Genomic DNA, 24,063 nt, shown 5'->3' with positions numbered 1-24,063 from the left:
AAGCTGAATTACAAGCAACTCGTTTCAAAACAGAGAGCAAATGTGCTAAAGTTAGCATACCACATTAGCAAAAACTAAAGCTATGCACTTACATTACTGCAAGCCAGATGCAGGGCAGTGTTGCCATCTTTCTCTGTTAGACTGAGGTTGGCGTTCGCGCTGGTCAACAGCAAGTCTGCAAGAGAGCCACGTTAATATGCAGCTAAACCAACAACCAGACTGACTGCTGGGAAGGTTTTTAAATGGACTCAGATGGTCATTTTCCACTGGCACCTGCTCGACAAGGCTCAACTTGACTCTACACAGTTACAGATTTTCTCTAGGTTTAAATTAAAAACTAGAAAAATTAAAAATCAGAAGAAAAAAAGTCACCAAAAGAAACCAAACCAAAAAAAATGTTTTTCAAATTAAAAACCTAGAGAGAAAACTCTCATGGTTTTCCTCTAGAAGTTACATTATTTATGTTATTATCCAGCACATATGTTATCATCACAGGTCTAGTAGTTTCTCAACTCTATCTCAAAACAGATTTGGTTGCGATTTGCTCACGAACGATCATTTTTGCACCTTTAGGAAAAATGCACATAAACCATGTTCATGTGTTATTAAAGCATTTTGTAGATACCTATAAATTTTGTTTGAACAAATTAATAGAAAGGAACAAACACAAAAATACATAAAAGGTCTGAAATCTGATGATATATAAATCTTAAATGAAAAGTATCAGCCTCAGTATTAGTACCAACATACAAAATATTGCACAGTGCTAGTTTGGTCATCCATATAAAGACCCCGCCTGCTTGCACCTGTTAATCTTCTGGAAAACCAGAACTGTGCAGAGTCGAGTCGAGCTAAAGGTGGAAAAGCGCCAAAACAGGAATCATCACCAAGAGCTTCGGCCCGGCCCTTCTCAGCTGCCATCATGAGTGCAGTGCGGCCTGACTGGTCTGCGGGGTCCACAGGTGCATCATGGGAAAGGAGCAGCTGGATGCAGTCTACGTGGCCGCTGAACGCCGCGGCATGGAGAGGAGTCCTGCAGGAGCGAAAACAGAGTAAAAAGCTGCGATGCAGCGCCGACTGATGGCGCCGCAGCACCAGTGCCTTCACACCGACGCCTTACCTGCCCTTAGCGTCACTGCAGCCAGCGATGTCCGACCCCATGGCCTCCAGCAGCAGCGACGCACACGGCTCGTGATCGTTCAACCTGGCAATTTAAGCATCGACACATGAAGGACGCAGAAACGGCATAACAAGAGAGCCGCAGAGAGAGCCGGCAGACAGACTTACACCGCGCAGTGTAGAGGAGTGAACGGATTCCCGTCAATGCACCGGCAGCCTTTCTGCTCCAGCAGAACCTCCACACACCCTTCATGGCCTGGAAACACACACTCATCGTCAGGGGGGGACCAGTGGAGTTTATTTATCTGGGTTTATGTTTTCATTTGTGGAAATTTATTCTGTAAAAATGTTGTCCTCGTTTTCATAAACCTGCATGTTTTGAACATTTTAATTTCAAATGAACCTATACAGCTGAATAATCTTTTGGAAAACAATATTTCTGCACAGTTGGAGTATTTGCCTAACTTTGGCAGATTTAGCTTAAAAACAGTCCAGTGAGTTCCTGACAGTCATCCAGTGGACCCGACCTTCTCCCAGCACTGGGCGTCTTTCAGTCACTAACCGTAGTAGCAGGCCCAGTGCAGAGGCGTGTACCCGCCTTGGTCTCTCAGTGGGGGCAGAGAGGGCGACTCTGAGCAGGCAATGCTCAGAAGCTCGCTCAGCCAGGAGGCGTGGCCTCGCGCGGCGGCCAGGTGGATGGCGGTGCGACCCCGAGAGTCTCCTAGCAACACCGAGGCCTCTTGCTCCAGCAGACACTGGATGCACTCCTCCTGACCACACAGCAGCTGGGGTGGACAGAGAGCAGGTCAGAGTGTGACTTCACAGGAACAGTCACATGATCAACAGCAGCAGGTCTGACAGACTCATTCATGACCGGCATCGGCTGGATCAGCGCTCTGCAACCTGCGGCTCCGGGGCCACAAGTGGCTCTTTGGATCTTTCACGACGGCCCTTAAAGAGTGAACTAAAAATCCCATATAACGAACTGTTGTTTGTAAATACAGATATGATAAGAAATGCCAGCGTTTTGAAACACGTTCATGGAATAATTGCATCAAATGTTCACAACAGAATGATACTAAAAGAATCTATCAGTTCAATAATCTGGAGTATACACACTCTACAAAAGGCCATCTGCTGAAAGAACGACACATTCTGAGCAATAATTTAAACAGGATTACATACAAAATAAATAATGTCCATTTTGTAAATACAATAAAAAACCTTATCTATAATTATGTTCGACACAGAACTCCTCAAGTGGCATTTTTAGCTTCACCTGGTTCAAATTGTTTAAAACAAACCTCGTATGCGGCAACTTTAGCTGTGGAGCTAAACTTTTCTCCACATGATGTTAGAAGGATTATTTAGCTGAAGATGAATCATTTGCTACAAATTATCAAGTGTTCACCAGAGGAGTGCTGTTACTCAGTTTTAGGCAGTAAAATGTTTATTTTGCTACTTTAAAAAGAATTGCCGTATCTTCTTATTTACTTTTTTATGTATTGCATAAAATAAGATTGAATCAATAAATGAAAAATTAGCTGACTGTGATAATTATTTTATTAAATGAATCGTCAAAATAATCGATTACTAAAGTAATTTAGTTGCAACCCTAAAATTATCACTGCATTAACCATCTACTTTTACTACATTTCTTTTTTCCCCAAATACAAATATTCCATCAAATTAAAGGTATCCATTCCTTTTTTTTTATGTATATTATTCTTTAAAACCTAAGAAACAAAACTGCATTTTTTAAAATAATTTCTTACAGTAGATTTTTTTTTTATTATTAAATATTGTCTTTTTTTTAAAGGCTATGTAACATCTGCAGCGCTAAACAATTTGTATGTAGCTTGATAAAGGCTGCAGAGCCCTGTGATGGAGACTCACCCCGAGGTGGAGGGCTGTGAGGCCGTGGCTGTCGGCCATGTTGACGTTGGCCTCCCGCTCCAGCAGCAGCGACACGGCGTCGACGTGACCTCCAGCCACCGCCAGCATCAGAGGCGTCCTGCAGGAAACAGGGACGACGCTTCCTTAAAGCAACAGACACAATAATAATGCGGGAAGGCAGAAGGGAAGAGCACAACTCACTGTCCCTGAGAGTCGGCGGCATCAATGAGCTCCGCACCGTCCGATTCATCCAGCAGGAGGCGCACACACGTCGTATGGCCGTTCATCACTGAGAAGAGGAGCAGACGTTGGTCAGCTGACTAACTGTTGAATAGTGCCACAAAAACTGGATCCAAACAAGACAAAGACTTTATAACCGTGACTTAAGCCTGGTTGCAGCGCTGGACTAACCGTTCCCTCTAAATGAAAGGCGATTTGATCGAAAATCTAAAATTTAACCTGAACTCTATCCATGACCGTTAACCCACCTGCCAGGTGAACAGGTGAACGGCCGTACTGCTGGTCACTGGAGTGTGGCGACGCCCCCTGGCTGAGGAGCGTGTGAACGCAGTCGGTGTGGCCCCGGAGGGCGGCCAGGGCCAGAGGGGTCCGTCCTGCCTCGTCTGTCTGGTCCACCTCCCTCTCCCCCTGCAGCAGGACTTCCAGAGCCTGGGCGTGGCCGTGGTACGCCTGACGGAAAAACGAGCTCAGAGTTAAAAACGTCAATAAAAAAACGTTTAACAGGAAAACGATTAATAATTCCTCATTAAAATCTCTTAATGGGGCAGTGTTAGGTGTTTTCCAGCCATTTTATAGAATAATCAAACAGCCATTGTGCCTTCAGTTGTTATAAGATGCTTGACTTAAAAGAAATTTGACTTTGTGTTTGAACACCATGAAAGTGACAGACTTTTGCCTGTCTCTTTAAGAAAATCCTGTTTTTTCTGAAGCTCCGCCTTCGGTAAGTCATGGCTCCTCTATTAACCCTTTAACAAAGTTTTTACCAGCATTTCACTGAGAAGTAGCTCCTATAATGAGCTCAGCTGATGCTCAGCTCCACCAGGTGTTTGCTAATTGCTGCTGGCTAGTCTGAAGGAGCTGAGCGGGAGGGCTGCTCTATACTGCAGCTCTGAGGAGCTTCGTTGTCAAAACGGGGCTCGGTCCATCCAGGTGTAGAGAACAACTCAATGGTTGCCATGGAGATTAAAGGATTTCTCAAACATGCATGGAAAAATCAAAGCAAAACTCCAGATATGTTTTTGATGAGGAAATAATACAAGATGACAAAAATTGGATTTTCCATAATACTGCTCCTTTTAAAAACATTTTGTTGACATAAATAAAGCAGAAACAAACCAGTAGAGATGATGTATTAAATCATTTACTATTAACTTTACTTGAAAACCGACCTTATGGAACACCTTTGCTCATAACGCATGACGTTATGTGGATTACAGTAAAGACGAGCAGGAGAACAGAGACGACTTACAGCGAGGTGCAGAGGGCTCCTGGCATGAGGAGACTCAGGATCTTCTTGAGGCCCATCGTCTCTGTTCAGCAGCTGCAGGTCAGAACAAAACCAGCATGAGACCCGGCTGGCTGGCCTCAGAAAGATGGGATTAAAGGATGCTTATGGAGGTGTGGAAGCTTTAATCACCTTTTTTTTCAGAATATTTGAATAATATCTCAGATTAAGGTGAGGGATTATTAGGGATGATGAACTGGCTGTTTATGGGATCCAGCAGTGTTTTAGCTGGATCAGGCATTTCAACTATTCCTACAGAGGCAGGATGTTTACATTCAGACACTTAGAAAACTTCCAGCCCACCTGGGATTTATTTACAGTCTAGCAAAAACACACAGAGACTTTACAGTTAGCTAATTCAACTAATCCCGACAAAAGATGGAAAAGACTGTCAGAAAAATGTTAGATCCAATATCATCCTAGTCTATTCACTAGAAAAAAAGAGATTCAAAAGTTAAGATGCTGCGATGTGGATTATAAGGGAGATACTGCACAATTATTTTATCACTTCCTTCAGCCTTTGGCCATGCACAGAAAGCCCATTCCCTTCCCAAAATAACAGCTGAACACATTAACATGAGCAAACATTCAGAATGACAAGTCGCTGCTTTCACCAGCATCAAACCAACATAACATGGCAACGACTGCAGGGTGAAAGTCCTTACAGGCAGTTTTAGTCCAAAAAACAAACAAAAAATCCACAAGTTACTGTGTCTTTGTTAGATCTCACTGGGCTGTATGTGTGTGTGTGTGTGTGTGTGTGTGTGCGTGTGTGTGTGCGTGCGTGCGTGTGTGTGCGCGTGCGTGTGTGTGTGTGTGTGGGGACCAACCAGTTCCAGACAGTGCCTGTGTCCGAAGGCGGCAGCGTAATGGACAGGACTGTAGCCCTGTTTGTCTTTGACCGAGGCTGTGGCTCCGCTCTGCAGCAGGAACTCCAAACATCTGCAACACAAACACAGAGACTCAGCGGAGGGAGCAACCGGCAGCAGAACATCCAACATGTCCGAACGTTTCCCCTCACAGCGCAGCCTCCTTCTCCCTCTCCGCCTGCACTCCCTCGCTCTCTGGCTCCAGGGCGACACGCCGCCTGTGGAGGGGTTGAAAGTAAATGTTAGCATAAACGGCGTCATCTCACCGCTTATTTTACAGCACTATTACCAGCATGCTCTGAAACACGTGTCGAACTCAAGGACTGGGGGCCAAATCCGGCCCACCATGGCTTTTTAAATAGAGCTCTCTAGATAACTGCTGTGTGGAATGGAAAGCTATTTTGGCCTCTGGGAAACGAAAATGAAAAAAAAAATGGACGGTGCAGCATCATGAGCCGACCGTGCAGCATCATGAGCCGACCGTTTAGGAATGGGACGAGGCGAGCAAGGTGAAAAAAAAAGACATTTCTGTGAATTTACAGACGGACATTATTGCAGAACACTGAAAAAATTATGACACAAAATGTATGCCTGTGATTATTTGATATAAACGAAGAACTAATTTCCTTTTTTTTTGGATTGATCTAGATCTGACTGTATTATAACTAAAGAGTAACGACTGTGTTTTTAACATTGGGATCAGCATAATAAATAAAACTGGGCAGATATAAACAATAAATTCTTATTTTCACTTTGTTTCTGTCTGTTTCTGGTTGCTTATTTTTTTCAAAGGTGTAGAAAGAATAAAGTTTTGGTAAATACAAGTTATAGGCCATAGCGGTTAATATCGGCCAAATTCCCTAATCAGATAATCAGAACACATCTTGTGGACAGGCCTGGTGTGTGGCATCATGTTACCTGAGCAGGTAACAGACTCTGTACCAGCTCACCTTCTGTCCAGGTCTGAGGCTGCAGCGTAGTGCAGGGCAGAGCGCCCCCACTGGTCGGTCGCATTAATGTCAATGCCACAAGCTACCAGGGTCTCCAGACACTGGAAGTGACGGCTGGCTGCTGCATAATGAAGCGGAGTCCTGAGGGACACGGAGAAACAAAATAAAATAGAGGAAACAAGACCCCGTCTGAGGCAACAAGTCAACATGAGAGAATTTAAGCAGACTGAAGCATGGCTCAGTGACAGGCTGCTGTTTCCTACCTGCCACATTTGTCTCTGCGGTTGTGTTCCCCCCCACTGCTCAGCAGCAGTTTGACACAGTCCACATTACTGCACAGAAACAGAAACAGAAACCTGGTTAATGGAAATGTGTGGCTGTTAATGTTTACAAAGGGTTGGGTTATTTTCATTTAGGTGTTTAAAATAAAATTTCGGAATAACACTTGGTGACTTTTTTTTTCTACTTTACTTGAGTGAAAAATAATTCTGCCACAATATCAGATGAATTCATGAAGTTCAAGGCGGCCCAATCTGCGAACAGCGGCACTCACCCTCCAGCAGCTGCTGCATGCAGGCACGTTCTCCCGAGGCTGTCCGGGGTGTCTATCTGGAAGCCTGCGGACAGGACCGAGTCGTTACACATTATGCTAAACCTCCGACCTGAAGGGGGCAGCACAGGGAGACACAGGGAGGCCGGACAACACACATCGGCAGAGAGACGGAGACAAGAAGAGAAGCAGGCGGGCGAGGAGAGAAAGACAGGTGTTAGTGTGACAGGAGGGGGGACACGAGGCTCACGTGATCATACAGGTGGACATTTGTATGTTGCAAACGCAGACGACAGAACGTGATGCCCCAGGTTACACATATAGTCGGACAGTCTGAGCAGCTCAGAACCGGTGGAGACATTGAACCCGAGGTCTTAGCGTGACCTAAGACGCAACAACAACACACACACACACACACACAAAAAAGACTCGTAAAAACGCACACGGGGTCAGTGCGACCCCGCCGGACCAAGCATAGATTAAAAAGCTTGCGGGGTCCAAATTGACCGAGTCCCTTAAGACCACGAGACGGTTAAGTCAGAGAGTTGATACACTGATAGACAGGAAGAAGGAGAATGCTTGATTATGTTTTAGCACAAGCTGAGCTCAAATTACTTTGAGAACTTGCGTTTTGTTACAACATCTCAGTCATTCTGAAACACGTTCAGACCCGTTTCGGACAAGAAAGCGTCTGTTTTTCCTCTTCCATCCTCTCCTGTGTTCCACTTGAGAATGTAATGAGCGATTCACCCCGGCGTAAACACCAGGTTTCATCCCAGCCCCACATCCAGCGCCTTGTAAAAGTATTCCAACATGTTGTAACCACAACACACCTCAGTGTGTGTTATTAGGATTTTATACGACAGAACAAGAAGCAGCAAATACATGCGGAGTGGAAAGTAAAATAAAGTTACTGGCAGTCAGAGAAAACGGAAGTTTGCCACAATTTTCTAATCGTATTTCCATCAAGTTGTCACGCGAATTTTGGGCGTCCGTTTAATATGTCACCAAAAAAAAAAAAAAAGCGAATTACGCATATTTCCATCTACAGGTTTTTAACCAATCAAAAAATAATTTAGTGTAATAAAGACAGTCCTCCCCTCTGAGCTGGAGGTTTGTATATAAACATTTTCATGCCTCTTGTAAAGCACAAACCCATTTGACAAATGTGTTTTCATCTCTCCATTTACACATTAACTCTTTCTCGCAAAACCAGCGTAAAAGCATTTTTGCTAAATCGAGTACGTTATGTTGAATTTTTCTATCAACATTTCTAGTGCGCAGCTTTAAAATGCACAGATAAAATGTCGATAGAAATACGGCTTCCTATTAGTGCAACTTTAAGTGATTTTATGCTTATGTAATGCTCTAGGGTGGCACGCTGGCAGCATTGAAGAAAGTATAAAGTAACTTATTGGTAGTCCAATAAAATGCTCTCAACTCACATTTTCTACCAAAACCGAGTGACTGAAAGAAGCGAGGAAAACAGACATTCTCCTGAAATGTTGCAGTAAAAACTTTTGAGCTCCACTTTTAACTGAGGGTAACAAATGCAGCCCAACCATCCAGCAGCTGTGCATGGGTTAGAAATATAAATAGTTCTTTGTGTTCACTTCCACAATATAACCGAACCACATGATGAACCCTTGTTGTTTGTGCTCATCGCCTGCAGACACAACAAGCACTGGAGTCTTGAAATCACCAAATTTGTGTGGATCTAGAGTCAGAAAGTTTTACTGTCTTGTCCTCTTCTAATTTCTCTATAATGTGGCACAATGTGGCAAAAAAAAGAAGAAAAACTCAGAAAGAGAACAACTTGTTCAGAGAATGAGTGGAATCCGTCTCAGTAGCTGCATTTCCATTACAAATGTGCACAAAACTTTGTCAATATTCCACTAATGTAAAAAATATATACAATCACAATTTTGCAATCGCTGTATTTCCATTAAATAAGAAACGCAATTAAAATCACATGTAAATTAGCTGGTTGACACGACAAGTTGTTAAAAAACATGCAGCGCCATCATCCTCCAAATGATGTCTTCTTCGTATTTTCCACCAGTGGTAACATACGGTTGTTGACCATGTGACTTGTGTGGTGGGAAAAATAATTTCCATTACAGTTTAGCGAAATTCTGCGCATTTTCCGCCATACTTATCAGTATGTGAGGGTAAACTACCTGAGGACAGCAGCTTCCTGCAGCAGTCGGAGTGAGCGTTCAAGGCCGCCAGGTGGAGAGGAAACATCCCATGGACTCCTCGTCTGTACAGACAGATGGACAGTATTTTTAATGATTAGAAACCTGCCTTGGCGATGAAAACACTTGCGGACAAGCAAACGCCACACCTTGTGCAGTCCGCTCCGCTAGTGATGAGCGTGTTTATGAGGAGCTCATGGCCGTAGCGGGCGGCAATGTGAAGCGGGGTGTTGCCGTCCTTGTCCACGCTGTCGATCTCTCCGCCTGAAACGCAAAACGTGGACGCGTGAAGACAAAAGAGCAGCTTCGGGAAAGGACGACGAGCAGAGTGACGGCCCACCGTTCTGGATGAGGGTCTGTGAGCGGGTAAAGCGACCGTGAACCGCCGTCATGTGGAGAGGACTCTTCCCGTCTCGGCTCTGGTTGAAAACAAAGCAAACAAGGATTCAGGTTGTAACAGAACAGAACTTTTATTTCAACAGAGCAGTGTGTCGTCCGCCCCTAGGAGCCTGGCTTTACCTGCACGTTAACATCAGCCCCGTTGTTGACCAGGAACTCCAGGCAGAGCGCTCCGTGTGTGGAGGCAGCAGCGAAGTGCAGCGGGGTGAAGCCTTTGTTGTTGGGCTGGCTGACGTTGGCGCCGTAGTCAATCAGCTCACTGACGACGGCGTCCTGGCCGTTGAAACAGGCGACGTGGAGCGCCGTGTTGCCAAACGCGTTGGCCTCGTCGATCTGTTGGGGAAACGTGACCGTAATGGCAGGGATGCGTGACAGAACTGCTGACTTACAGGCAACCTGCTAACTTGAAAGAAATTTGACTTCGTAATTTGACGCCTCTGTCTCTTTAAGAAACTCCTGCTTTTTTTTGAAACTCCGCGTTCAGGAAACCCTCACAACATCGCTCCACTACTAACAATTTCACAAAGTTTTTACCAGCATTTCACTGAGAAGTAGTTTGTATCATGGAATAAGGAAATGATCCCATAATACAAGCAAGAGGTGTTTGCTAATTGCTGCTGGCTAGTCTGAAGGAGCTGAGTGGGGGAGTCAAGGGTCGGGCCGCTCTGTGAGTTGGAAGTTCAAAAGCTTGGAAACTGCAGCTCAGAGGAGCAGCTTTGTCCTCAAAGGCGGAGCTAGGTCCACCCAGGCGTTTTGCACAGCTGAATGGTTACCATGGAGATTAAATGATTTCTCAGACATCAATGAAAGAATCAAAGTAACACTTCAAGTATGTTTTAAATGAGGGAATAACATTATAACATGATGTAAAGCTAAAAAACAAAAAAGTCAATTTTACATGATAGTGCCCCTTTAAAAAGATGGAGCTGCCAGATTTGTGTCTCGGTCAATGGTTACCAAATACAACACGAGCTTGACTTGAAGAATTATTGTAGACGTTTATATTCAGTTTACGTCACAGGAGGAGGTTGTAAACATCCAAAGAGGTTACTTGTTTATTGCAAATGGGTGTAATCCTGTACATATGAACTGAAACACAGATTGGAAAGGCTTCATCTGTAAGGAGACAGTCAATCTGCTCTTACCTCTACAGCCAGGTTGAGCAGGTGTTTGACCACGGCCAGCTGTCCGCTGGACGCTGCAGTGTGGAGAGGCGTGTACCCCCGCTTGTCCTTACAGCTGATCTCTGCACCCTGACTCACCAGCTGACGCACTACTTCCAAATGACCTGCAGGGGGCAGCAGCACACAAACCCAGTCGCACCTGAATAACGTCTGGGCAGGAACCTTTTTCTCAAACAGGAGTCAGATCCTGGAACTTTCTGAATGAGTCAACATTCTTGCTCTGTTTTAGTTCAGAGCTCCACTAACTCCAGCCTTCGCTTTAGCTAGCAGACACAGCCTGACGCGCTGAGAACTAAGATGGAAGCACAGGATTGTGGTCATTTTTCTGATTATCAGCAGAAAAAAATGACCAGGACACTTGACTGAAAACTGACTTGAAAGCAGAACATGGAGAGAGAAAAAAGACCTCATTATAAGGATAACAGCATCAGACATTAACGTCACCTACTCGAAGACTCAGGCAGCCAAATCTAGACTAGCCAGTGTTAAACATTAAAGCACAAAGTGGCTCTATGCTGGAAAATAACCAGCTTCAGATTAAAAATGAGGTTTTTATTATTTACTGGCACCCCTTGTAAATGTATGAAATCTTAGTTTTTATTGCAGTAGTATAATGTCGTATATATATATATATTCATACACAAAACTCGGTTTTCTACCTTTTTGAAACAACCAGCATGTTTTCCTGTTTTCTCATTTTGAAATAACAGACTGAAGTCTTTAAAATGTATAGCACAGTTTAATCTAATTAAGTTGTTTCGTATTTCTATTTCCAATTTTGAATTTGTGTCTAAGAAGGAATATAGAGTGAAGAACATAGGAGGGGAATAACAGGAAGAAGGAGGAAAGACCATAAAACACTAAAAACAAACATTTTTAGGCTTGCATTAAGAAAAAAACAGCAATATTAATCTTTTTACACATCTTGGGCAGGAATAAGTGTGACATTTAGTTCTATAAGAAAGCGGTGAGTTGGTCTCACCCATGAAAGCGGCCCAATGCAGCGCCCGGCCGTCCTTCTTGTCGAAGGCGTTGATGTTGGCTCCTTTAGCGAGCAGCAGGTTCACCATCTGAGGGAAAGCAAGCAGAGGAGGAGGGATTGGTAGGAACAACATGATGAACACATGAACACAGCTCATCTCCCGGCTCACTTGTTGCATGAAAACTGTGGCGGACTTGTTGGTGGTGGTGAGACAGCAGATTAATTTTAGCTCCGGCACATTTCTGAATGATTCCATCAGAAATGAAAAGGCACCGCCCACTCCGAAACCCCACCGATACAGCTGCACTCGCCCACCTGTTTCCTCTATTCATCCAACCAACCAGAATAGCAACAAAGGGCCGCTTACATCACAGCCGCCCTCTTCAGGAAAACTGCACTGGAAAAAGCTGCTTCAGTCTGGACTCTGCCTGCAGTACCTCTGTGTGGCCGTTGAGGGCGGCGTGGTGCAGCGCGGTCCGCCCGCCGCGGTCCGACACGTTGACGCTGCTCAGCAGGGGGATGATGACCTCGGCGCACCTCAGAGCGTTGTTGGCGGCGGCGACGTGCAGCGGCGTCTGCCAGTTCTTGTCCCGCGCGTTCACGTCTGCAGAGTGTCGGATCAGAACCCGCACGGCGTCCTGGAGGGGAAGGCGAGACAGAACAGACCGGAGGACGACTTTAACCAGAGTCACTATGAAAAACAAGAGGGATGATGAAGTTAAAGGAATACGTAGTTTAAGATTTGTTAAATGCCAGCATGATGAGACAAAAATGTCCAACAAAACGTTTCACTTGGCCTGTTGCAAAAAGCAATAAATCCTTTTTTTTTCTGGTGTCTCTCTCTTTCTACCACATTGTGAAAAAGTTCAATTGGTATGAAGAGTTTTTGGGTCAGGCCAAGTAGTAGCAGCAAGAGACGGTTACTAGCTGCATTTCCATTGAACATATAATTGCGCAATTTGACATTTGTAACATAAATTGGCTTAATAGAAACACGCCCAATGCAAAGAAACTCTCGTTTTCTATAAAAAGGTTTGGTGATAGGACGAGGTGTATTTTTGGCCATGTCAAAATAAGTTCATTAGTTCAAAATGAAAGTTTTAATTTAATTATAATATAATTAAAATATCGGATATTAAATTGGGGATTTTGAAATGTTAAAAAAAAAGTGTTCATTTCATAAAACTGAAATGAAAACACTGGCGCATACTCTCGGAAAGACAGTGAAACTGTGTTTTTTCAACGTTAGCGCAATATTAGCTGTTTCCATTACAAATGTGCGCTATATTTCGCCATTTCATTTCCATTAAATAAGAAACACAATTAAAATCACACGTGAATATGGTTGATCGCGCTACAAGCCATTAACAAAACACGCCACGCCTTCATCCTCCAACCACTTCCTGCCGTCTTCTTCTTTGTGGTTTGCACCAGTTGTTGATCACGTGCAGAAGAAAGCGACTCCATTGCATTTTTGCGAAATAAAACAATTATGATACGGCAAGAAAACCCACCTCATCCCAGCGGCAAAATTTTTTATTAAAAACATTTTTTTTTGTCCTAATTGCAGTGTTCCATTAAGCAAATATATTTTCAAAACGTCAAATTGCGCAATTATATGGTCAATGGAAATACAGGTAGTGACAAAGTCGTGTGAACTTTTGTAAGAGAAGCGCAGCTACTGCCTGAAGTGAAATCAGACCAAACTGTGTTTGTTTCAGAGAAGTTTGGTCTGATTTCTTTTCAGATTGTGAGGAAAGTTGTGCAAATCTTTTTACTTGATGTATGTAAACTTGTGACTCCACTTGAGTGTGTGTGTGTGTGTGTGTGTGTGTGTGTGTGTGTGTGTGCGTGTGTGTGTGTGTGTACACTCACCTCACTCCGGGATGCCACGGCGCGATGCAGAGGGGTAAGCCACATGTTATCTTTGGCATTGACTCTGGCCCCTGCAGCATGGAAACATTCATGTGAACACGGTGCTGCTGATCTGCACCTTCACACATCAATATGGCCGTCAGATGGAAGAACACACTGCAAAAAACTACACCAGCCATGACAGCACACACACTATCTAGCTAAAGTAAGACAACTGTGGGTTTCCTTTTTATGTTGTCTCACATTTTAGATTAAGAGAAAAAAAAAACAAGGACCAACTTAGAAAAACGCTTTCCACAGAAATTTGATCACCAGATATGGAAATTGTGAAAATACTTGCAATTTAAAGTGAACATCTGAAGCTAATCTGCTACACAAGTTCTTTAGCGAAGAACATCAAGAAACACAGGATGCAGAGAAGCTGTCTGAGGATTTATGCTTCAGAAATAATTTAATAATAATAGTTTCAATAATAATAATAATAGTAATTATAAGAGAAAAAAGGCCCTTGCAACATATAGCAGTAGGTGAAAAATGTGAAGGATGAAGATCAGAGTGGATTTCTTACCGGAGAGGATGAGGAGCTCGATGATCTCTGCATCTCCCAGGAACGCTGCTGCATGCAGCGGGGTGCGTTTCTCTGGATCCTGCAGGAAAACCCGCAACAAGTCAAGATGCAGCAGCCTCCAGAAAAACAAGAACCCAGGAGAAACCTCAGAGGGATTAACCTCTGAACCAACAGAACCATGCTGGACTCTGGACAGAAAACAATCCACTTCTAATCACATAACCAGCCCAGAGCTGGGCAGACCGCATTCATGTTATGTTGCATGGTAGTTGTGCATGTCAGTCGTATTTCTAGCCTGCTGGATTAACCTTCACAGCCCCTCATGCAAACATTTCATGTGCATTTTTAAAGTGTTGGGACGTTGTGATGAAGGTAAAAATGTGGGTTAACCATAATCAATATCATCATCACTATATTCACCAATAATAGTGCAGCTGACCTTTTTAGTCAGAACACTTTAGCAGCCTCTGATTCTGCTGTGTGCTAAGACATATTAGCACACAGCTAATACCTCTTGTTTTTTGGTGGAGAGTTTTTTTTTTTTTTTTAGATGCACCAAATTGAAAACTTGGGCCGATATCAATATTTACATTATGGCCGATAACTGATATGTACCGATTTTATGTACATTACAGCGCGGAGAACAAGTATTTGACACGCTGCTGATTTTGCAGGTTTTCCCACTTGCAAAGCATGGAGAGGTCTTTTCAGTTTTATCATAGGCACTGTTCAACTCCATACTAAAAATCCAGAAAATACCTCTGAATGATTTTTAAGTAATTAATTATTCATTTAGAAAGTAAAAAGGTTGTAATTTATAGTCAGAATCACAGTAACAGACCCAGAGGTAACTAGAAATCGGCGCCGGTCGGTAAAAGCCTGATCGGTGCTTCAGGTTAGCACCGGGATAACACATTATCTTCTGTTGCGGTTGACTGTTTTAAGTTTAATTTTTGAAAATGGGACATTACATATCAATTAACATTTACCAAAACATGCTTGAGACTATAGCCAAAAGGCTAGTTTCCATCTCTAGTTCCATCAGCAGGTTGATGTACATGATGTTTAAAAATAATAAGAAAAAGCAGCCTCAGATACTGCATCAAAAACTCTTCATAAAGGAGAGAAGGGGCTAATTAAACAGTTTTTTGTCTGTAAGGGTTCAATACATTGCATAGCATTAGCTTAAAGGCGCTAAGAATAGAGGTGCATACGATACAGCTAAGCTATGCTAAGCTAAACAGGCTAATTGTGTGACTAGAAAAAATAGTCACTGTAACAAACAAATCTACTACACAGTTTTCACATGCTAAACAGATTAATGTGTTTAATTTTGGGTAAATAAATAGTTTTACTGAAGTTTTGACCTGCTGTTCACTGGAACCTAAGACTGCAGTTCATTTAGTTCATTTAGTGCAGCTCTAATGTGCCGCCCTTCTACAGTTTGACCCCCCGCTTGGCCTCCGTAAGTAAAAACCCAGACTGATTGAAAGACATACCAAGTGACATTAAGTCGCAGATCAGAGGTGGATGTTGAAAAAAAAAAATCAACCTATTAATAAAAAAAAAAAAGTTTAAAAAAAACCTCTTAAAAGTCTAGCCTGAACCATGTGTTAGTACTGGAGCTGCTCTGACAGACCAACGCTCATCACCGAGTCTAATGAAAGATCCTTCCACTCACAGGAACTCTGTGCTTTTTTTTCTTTTTTTTTTTTTTAAATCAACTCCTGTTCTAATGCAGGGAGGTAAAAGGTGAAGTCGGGGTTCATGAATCATCTCTACATCAGAAGGAAACAGGAGTACACGCGACAAAGCCCTGCTTACCGCCGGAGTACTAGAACATGCTGCTCGTCCTCCAGCTCTAAACAAATCGGTTGCTATGACACCATTTCAGCAGTTTACATGGAGCAAGGTGCTAAATGGAGCGAGCTACACTTGGAGGGCTGACGGATCGGGAGTTTCAGCTGACGGACGTCCTGCTGGACATTCGGCCACAGAAACAAACTGAAGTGGAAAAGTGACAGCCGGCCCAAGTCCAACCCACATCCGCTGCAGCTCGGCTGCACGTGTTGTCTATCTATAGCCAAATTAGAGCATGTGTAAATACACACACGCTCTGAACTGTGGCCTCGCTGACCCCTGACCTCCCGACTCAGGAAGTGGGGGGGCGATGGATTATCTCCTTGAAAGCTGACTGAACTGGAGCTCCTGAAAGCAGCTGCATGAAGATACTTTTAACCTGACGTGTCTTCTTTCTAACATACTTAAAATGTTGTTTTTTCTTTTGTTTGTTCAATTTTTTTTATGCAAATCTCGTAGAAACACCTTCATGCACAGTTTGTAAGGCGAAATACATTTCAGAATGTGACTTAGAACCTTGTAAACTGCAAAGCAGCTGAAACACTGAGCTCCTTTAGGCTCAACACCCAGCTGTTTGGAGCCGCCGCTCATGAGCAGCAAATGGAACAGATTTGATTCTGATTAATGATTTTGATGACTTGACTAAATGTAACGTTCATTTCCTGTTTGCTGTTGTTATGATGTAAAGAACTTTGTTGCCTTGTTGCTGAAATTTGCTTTACAAATAAACTTGACTTGATTTAAAGAGGCAGCGTCATGTAAAATCAACTTTTATGAGCTTCATCTCATGTTATAATGTTATTCTCCCGTGGCAAACATTCAGCTGTCCAAAACTCCTGGGTGAATGTAGCTCTGCCTTCAAGGACGTACTGCCACCTAACAGAGCGCACCTGCCCCACTCAGCTCCTTCAGACTAGCCAGCAACAATTAGCAACGTCTCCCAAATTGTTAATAGAGGAGCTATGTTGTGCTGACTTCCTGAAAGCGGCGTGTCGGGAAAAACAAGTTTCTTAAAGAGACAGAGGCCCAGTTACAAGGCGCTAAATTACAAAGCCAAATTTCCTTTAAAGCAATTTTTGATATGTACAGCATTTTTGCAAAACTGAGGTTAACATTACTTAGTTGTGCGCTAAAATGGCCCTATGTGCCTGGAAAACACATAATACTGCCCCTTCAACCTGTAGAAAAACATAAAAAATTTCAATGCTACAATATCCCAGTTGCATAAGTTTGTATCTAACACTTCAGTCATTTTTGTACATCTTGACTTAATAGTTGATATCTGATAACTCAATCTTACAAATGTGCTCCAAATCTAGCAGACTGAGGACAAACCACAGCAGTTTCCATCTTATGCACCATGTCGCTATATTTTGTGACTTTACAAACCAAAAATAATTTTAAAAAATTGGTATCATCGGGTCAGTTTTCTTACAGAGCGCCCAGAAAACTGCAGTCGCTTCAACGCGTAGCCCACAGATATTTTTTTTGTCAGCTGTAGTTCAGGACTTTGACTAAGCTGTAATTTTCATCCTACAAAGCAATTATGTTGTTGATTTGGATTCATGCTTCATCCTCAACAATGTATTCGCTCCTCATCTCCGTTTTTTGGTCAACATTGACTGGCATTTATTTACAAAGGGTCATAACTTCATCCACTTATATAAAACAACTTCTAACTGAAGTAACCTCACCATGATGCTGCCACTGCCATGTTTCATCATTAGCATGACATGTTTCAGTAACCAAACATAAGCAACACTTCCTGACAAGTTTTTAGTCTTTAGCTAATGGATGCAAATATCAGAAATAAAAAAACCTACAAGAACAGCTAAGTTTTATTTCAGGTTCATCGTAATGACTGTATATTAGTTGGGTACTGAAGAAAACCAACCATCGAGTCAATTTAACAGACTTCTGCCACCAGGTTATTTCAGCTTTCTATTATTTTTCTTTTCTCTCTTTTCCGCAACATGTTGAAATTATTTGTTGTGGTTTCACTTTTTAACGCCACAAAAGCCTGGCGTCGGCAGCTTCCTGTGAAGCCCTGAGTCCGTGTCACTGTGTGTCCTCACCAGGGCATTGATGTCTTCAGATTTGTATATAAGCATTCGGATCTCTTCAGGGTCTCCGCTGAAGATCGCCTGGATAAGAGGAGGCTGGAAGGGAGTGGGGGAGAGAGGAAAAAAAAAAAGAAAACGGTCACATGACCTGAAGCACAAACATTTCTCTTAAGCACTTTTGAGGCGACATGATGAGAGCGCGTGGGAATATTTTCTGAACTTTACAACAGGAATTCATTCCTCCAGTGGTGCAAAGCACTGGAAGTTACTCGGTTTAGGAAAAATATTCCCATCCCCTTTCCTATCTTCTCCCAAACAGACAGACCACTGTGGAAAACACATTGTAGATACAGATCAGAAAAATAAAATGCTTGTGTAGAGGAACAGCCTCTGTGAAAGGCGTGGCGTGGAGGTCACATCTACAAGGCCCTTATTTTTCTTTTCAACATCACAGACATGAGGTAAATGCAGGCCCTCATCACTCCTTAGGAGACTGAGGAACACCAGAGACAAAAGGACAGCAGCAGGCCAACTGTGTTGGAATGTCAAAGCGATGTGCCAAAGCAGCTCAGTTTGTAATAGATTTTTTTCAGCCTGCTGTTTTCTCAAAAAAAAAGAAAAAGTCTTAAATTCATGTAACTATAAATACTGCCTTAAAATGTCTTACAAACTCATTAGACAAAATTTAGTGAGCCTTAAATAAGTCAATCACAGCTCTTCAGACTATATATATGACTATTTAGTCTCGTATATTTTATTTAGGTTATATCTGTCACACGACTTTTGAGTCAGGCAAACGTTTGAGTTGCACGCAGACATCCTCTTTATGTTCTTTAACTCGAGGCAGTTGAGGCTCCTGGTAACTAGCAGCTACTTACTACAAGTAACTAGTAGTAAGTAGCTGCTAGTCACTAATTCCAGTAGCTAGATAGTTAGATTTGCTAGTTTGCTAGCATCTAGCAAGTCTCAACAGCTAGACTGGTTAGCTATCTCACTGAACTGCCTTGTTGCTGAAATGTGCTATGCAAATAAACTTGACTGCTTGGTTGGTCTATGAGTCTTCATAGATAGACTTGCTAGCCAACTAGCAAGTCTATCCTTGCTAGATAGCTAGCTAGCTTCTGTATGCCATGGGTAAGTGCAAATTTAAAGCCAGTTGGCTCGACATGTTCTTTTTCACAACTGGTTCACTTCTGCTGCCAACCCATACAGTGGTAGGTGCATTCTGTGAAAAAAAAAACCCAAAAGACAAATGTTTAAGCTAGGTACTTTGGGGGTTAAGGCTATAGAGAACCATATGTTGTGTAATACAGCAATATCCCCCAATAATGCCAATATATATATAGTTTTTTCATTCATTCCAGGCGGTATTAAAAAGGTCTTAAAATGTCTTCAATTCAACTTTCTGAAACTTGCTTATACCCCTTTTCTGTTTTCAAGAAGAGAACAACACCTTCCCTGTGGTGTTCACGGCCACAGTAAGGTGAGACATGTTGAGGTTTCCAGAAAAGTTCTCGGCTTTGAAGTTACTCTATAAAGGAGAAAAAACCAAAAACATAACACTGTGGTCAGGGTACTGTTAGCCTTAATACTGCCAAAGTACCGACATGGTGATGCGTTTAACCATTTTTGTGCAATACGCTAGCTCAGTGGTTGAAACTTTTTAAAAAGGACCATTTCAGTAGAAACTAACGTTTTCCACCATCTTCACAGGCATTTTAAATTCTTGTGTTTTGTCACAAAAAGAAAAAAGCTCAGATCTGCTCCTCCTTGTTGTTTGGGTTGGGGGGTTGGAGTCCCCCCCATTGTTTGAAAAGGGGTGCGGGTTGGAGTCCCCCTTTTTTTTTATTTCAGCAGGAAATGTAATGTTTTTGATTGTTAATTCAATGTTGCATGACTCTGTTTTTGTGTTTAATGATGTAAAGCATTTTTAAATGCCTTGCTGCTGAAATTCAATATACACATTTGATTTGATTGATTGATTGATTGATAGCTTGCAGCATGCATTTTCATTGACACGTTTAAAATTGCAAGTATGAAGTAAGAAAAATGAGCAGAACAGTTGAAAACCATGTCGATTTTTATTGCCAGTTAGCATTGTTATGAGTTCGTCTATATATGCAAGACGAACTACTGATATAGAAATATTTTTAATCTTGACCCCTTCCAAAAAAAACTACAGAAAAGGATTAAACCTACTCTGTTAAATAATTAAAAGCTGAGCTCAGGCTCACTTTACTTCCTGTTGTATTTCTGCCACCAGCTGCCTCACTTCCTGTTGCACAGTCTCTCCTTCTCAGAAACACCAGAGAGGAACCGATCGCAGAGCAGCGTTTCACTTCTGCTTCAAACAGCCAGCGGTACTTCCTCATCGGACCCGTTTTGTCCCCCTGAAAGTGACTGTGGCGTGGTGAGATCATCACGCTCCTGTTGGACATAGCGGAGCCTGACCGTACGGCGCCAGCTTTAAAGCAAACCAGAGATCAGGTCGCATCAGTTACCACAGCTAGGAATTCAAAGAATTTGCTTCGTCTTTAGATTTTATTTAAAAAAAAAAAAAAAGAATCTATAAACATGTTACAATCTTGGCTTCAACATGTGTGACATTTTTTGGCAGTAAAAAGTATGAAAAAAAATAAAAATAATCAGTGAGCAGAAGCATTCAGCTCATTTCATTCTTCCTGCAGATTGGTCACAACGACAGGAAACGCCTGTGAGAGCCGGTCAGCGTCTCTAAGCGTCTACAGGTGTTTCTGGAATCCAGCTCAACTATTCCAGGTGCAGACGGAGGAATGCTCTGGAGCCTCTCCGGTTGTCTTGTCTGTTTCTTTCTCCTTTTTTTGGTCAGTCCAGCAGAGCCGGAGGCGTGTCCCACTTTCAGGTCTCCACTTTGAAAGCAGGTTTCATTTCAACGCCTCTCCTGAGTTTACCTTTACATTCTTCTGCCTGTACACACCGATTCATAGCATGATGCTGCCACCCCCGTGCTTCCCTGTAGGCCTGGTATCATATTTACCATGTAACTAACATGCTTATCAGGAAATCATAAAATGTCTTAATTCATTTCATATGATCCTGAGTATATACTGCACTTAATGATATTTGATAAATTGATTAAATCAATTAATCGAATGTTTGCTTTTTAAAAATTAAATCTTTGGAAAATCTGGATTTTTTTTTGTCACAGTTTCCCTCTGTGGGTTTGCACAGTTCAGAGTGATGTCAGTAGGTCCTGTTGGACAGGCATGTCTTACAGCTTCTTTTCATTTGGACTTTGAATTCAGGTCAACTCTATCGCTGAATACAAAGGCCAGGCTTTGTTTGTTTTGTTTTTTACGAGGATAAAGTTATAAGAGAATGAAGTCGTAATAAAAAGAGAGCAAAGTCTTAATATTACCAGAATAAAGTCAGGATACTATAAGAATGAAGTAGTAATTTTAAGAGAGCTCCAACACACAAAATATTTTTTTTAAGTGTCATTTAAGCCTTTTTCTCATTAAAGTGACTTTTTCTCGTACTTGAAAGACGTTCTTTACATATTATGACTACATTCTTATAATTAAACAAAAGCTCTCATACAACTGGCAGAAGGAATATTTGAAATTAGACATTTTTGAAACTTTTTTCTGTCATTTATAATTTATTTTTTAGAAAAATGAAAAGGGCTGCACAGTGGCACAGTAGGTAGCTCTGTTGCCTTGCAGAAAGGAGGTCATAGGTTCGATTCCCGCCCCGGGGTGTTTCTGCATGTTTTCTCTCTGTGTATGCGTGTCTCTAAATTCTCCTTAGGTGTGCGTGTAAAATAGGTTTTGGAATAGAAAAAAAACAAAACTCAGAGTCGTACATAAACACAAACTAGCCTAAATCACATCCAGTTCCTGTTGTTATCTCCTCCGCAGAGACAGGAATGCAGTTCAAGTGTCACAGCTGAGGGAAAAGCTGTCGACATTTGGTAGACGCCGACAGCTTTGGGTTTCTCCCGTCTCGTCTCTACATGCGTTCACATAACGTGGTGTGGTGGGTGACAGCGCTGTCAACAGCACTGCTCCCAGGCTGTCCTGCAACCAGCCTGATACCTAAAGCAAGGAGAGGAGCAGAATGGAGCAGACAGGAAGAGTGGAGGCCTGACAGGAAGTGACATCAGGAGCCTGGTTCATCTTCCCTGCAGGCCGCCCCGAACATACCAAGTCATTGTTGCAGCGGAAACTTTCACATATACACCCTGCCACCCCTTTCTCACACACACACACACACACACACACACACACACACACACACACACACACACACACACACACACACACACACACACACACACACACACACACACACACACACACACACACACACACACACCACACACACACACTTGTTATTATCCCGTAAGGACGGCTCAATGTGACCCAGATCCCATTAGAAACCAAAACAATAAGAAATTCTTCTCCAACATGCAGCGGCTGCTCGTTTCTGGCAGTTCTTATTAAAAACAGGTTGAAGTAGAAAAGGACGACACAAAAGTTCAAATTGAGTCGGTCAGATTATCTGAAATGTCCTGCTTTCGTCAAATAATCCACATGCTACAGGACATTCTGCTTCAATTAGCTGCAAACTATGTCAAATAGCCATAATTCGACACATCGAAAGGCTGGAAACAGACAACGCTTTATGACTGAAAGGAAAAACACTGAAGCCGCTATTGATTAACCAATCGGTTGAAATGGGTATTTTGGGAAGTATTTATGAAGGAGAATTTGCTTCAAAGACGTTTGGCTCCAAACAGCTACTTTTATTTTATCTGACAGGAAAGATTGTTTTTCTGGAAAATTGCCCCAGATTTTATTCTTTTTGAGATTGGTGATCGGCCAGAAAACTGCAATCAGTGCAACCCTTTATCTTTTACTATCAAATTTCTCCATCAAATTATTACAAGTAGCCTGATGGTGACATATTGTATAACGCTAATCATTTTGAACCTGTAAACTTTGACAAGTTCAAAATGGGAAAAACCAAAGGAAAACGGAGAGTAACCATATAAATAAATAAGCATATCTAAGCTGCTGCCTGAGTCAGAACTAGGGATGCACAGATATGAAAATTTGGGCTAATGTTGATATCCAATATTAATATTGCTTTTTTGGACGGTAATCAATATTTACCGACATTATATATATTTATCAACATGTACAAAATGTACTACATTTTGTACATTTTGAAAATTGATGTTTATTTTTTTCAATGTTTTATAATAATAATAATAATAATAATAATAATAATAATTGCTATTATATTTCGAGTGAAATCAGATTTTATTTTACATAGATTTTAGGATGGAATATGGGAATAAATATCGGCTGCTAATATCGACCCAATTTTAATAATCGGGCAGATACTGAGATGTAAAAAAAAAAAAAAACCGATGTTGGGGCTGGTATATCGTGCGTCTCTAGTCAGAACCTCCAGAACGTTAGCTTTATTCAGCATGGAGGGGAGTTCTGTTCTGGAGGGCACAGAGAGTAAAGGGAAGATGAAGAAAAGCACACAAGTACACCAAGCCTGCGGGTTTTAGCTGAGGGAAGGCATCCAGTTATCAGTCATCATCAGCTTGTTGTCTGAAAATAACAGGAAGTCCTGCAGTTCTGGGTTACACACACACACACACACAAACTGAAAAAACAAAAAAACAAAAAAGCAGCTCTTCCTTCCTTGACGACACATCTGATATGAGCGCCAAATCAGGGTTTCTACTGAGACATGTCCACCATAGAGCAGCTGCGAACGCCACTCTGCAGAGGCTCCCAAACAGGTTCAGAGACCTGTAGGATGGCTTTCTGTGTTCATGAGCCCACATTAAAGCCACGGCATCAAACAACAGAGACAACGACTGCATCGTCTAACAATGTCAGCTTTCTCCGTCAGAACTGCTGGAGAGAAAAGTGAATAGGGAGGAACAAGTGTTTTATTCAGTTTGATGAACATTAAGTGATGGAGATCACTGAGACGCTGCACGACCTTCGCCATGAGGACG

General features: G+C 42.3%; 1 protein-coding gene across 3 annotated transcripts in view; it reads right to left on the bottom strand.

Annotated features, from left to right (window-relative positions):
• Positions 1-24,063, bottom strand: part of ankrd44 (ankyrin repeat domain 44) — a 37,514-nt gene that overhangs the window by 8,668 nt on the left and 4,783 nt on the right. For 2 of the 3 annotated variants that reach the window (XM_008437663.3, XM_008437677.3), the window contains exons 2-25: positions 18,051-18,134; positions 14,116-14,194; positions 13,548-13,618; positions 12,110-12,310; positions 11,673-11,760; positions 10,652-10,794; positions 9,627-9,839; positions 9,448-9,526; positions 9,257-9,371; positions 9,090-9,172; positions 6,913-7,021; positions 6,623-6,691; positions 6,360-6,500; positions 5,562-5,627; positions 5,371-5,482; positions 4,505-4,576; positions 3,504-3,705; positions 3,217-3,304; positions 3,016-3,133; positions 1,682-1,904; positions 1,288-1,375; positions 1,121-1,204; positions 888-1,033; positions 93-175 (exon numbers count right to left, since the gene is read on the bottom strand). In XM_008437663.3, coding sequence (XP_008435885.1) covers positions 93-175; positions 888-1,033; positions 1,121-1,204; positions 1,288-1,375; positions 1,682-1,904; positions 3,016-3,133; positions 3,217-3,304; positions 3,504-3,705; positions 4,505-4,576; positions 5,371-5,482; positions 5,562-5,627; positions 6,360-6,500; positions 6,623-6,691; positions 6,913-7,021; positions 9,090-9,172; positions 9,257-9,371; positions 9,448-9,526; positions 9,627-9,839; positions 10,652-10,794; positions 11,673-11,760; positions 12,110-12,310; positions 13,548-13,618; positions 14,116-14,194; positions 18,051-18,134 — 2,757 coding nt within the window. The remainder of the gene's footprint in view (positions 1-92; positions 176-887; positions 1,034-1,120; positions 1,205-1,287; positions 1,376-1,681; positions 1,905-3,015; positions 3,134-3,216; positions 3,305-3,503; positions 3,706-4,504; positions 4,577-5,370; positions 5,483-5,561; positions 5,628-6,359; positions 6,501-6,622; positions 6,692-6,912; positions 7,022-9,089; positions 9,173-9,256; positions 9,372-9,447; positions 9,527-9,626; positions 9,840-10,651; positions 10,795-11,672; positions 11,761-12,109; positions 12,311-13,547; positions 13,619-14,115; positions 14,195-18,050; positions 18,135-24,063) is intronic. The other variant, XM_008437671.3, reaches the window with a different exon arrangement.

This window comes from Poecilia reticulata, chromosome 2 (assembly GCF_904066995.2).
Source record: "Poecilia reticulata chromosome 2, P_reticulata-male-v2, whole genome shotgun sequence".
Classification (NCBI taxonomy): domain Eukaryota; kingdom Metazoa; phylum Chordata; class Actinopteri; order Cyprinodontiformes; family Poeciliidae; genus Poecilia; species Poecilia reticulata.
This window is presented reverse-complemented; position numbering and strand designations above follow the sequence as displayed.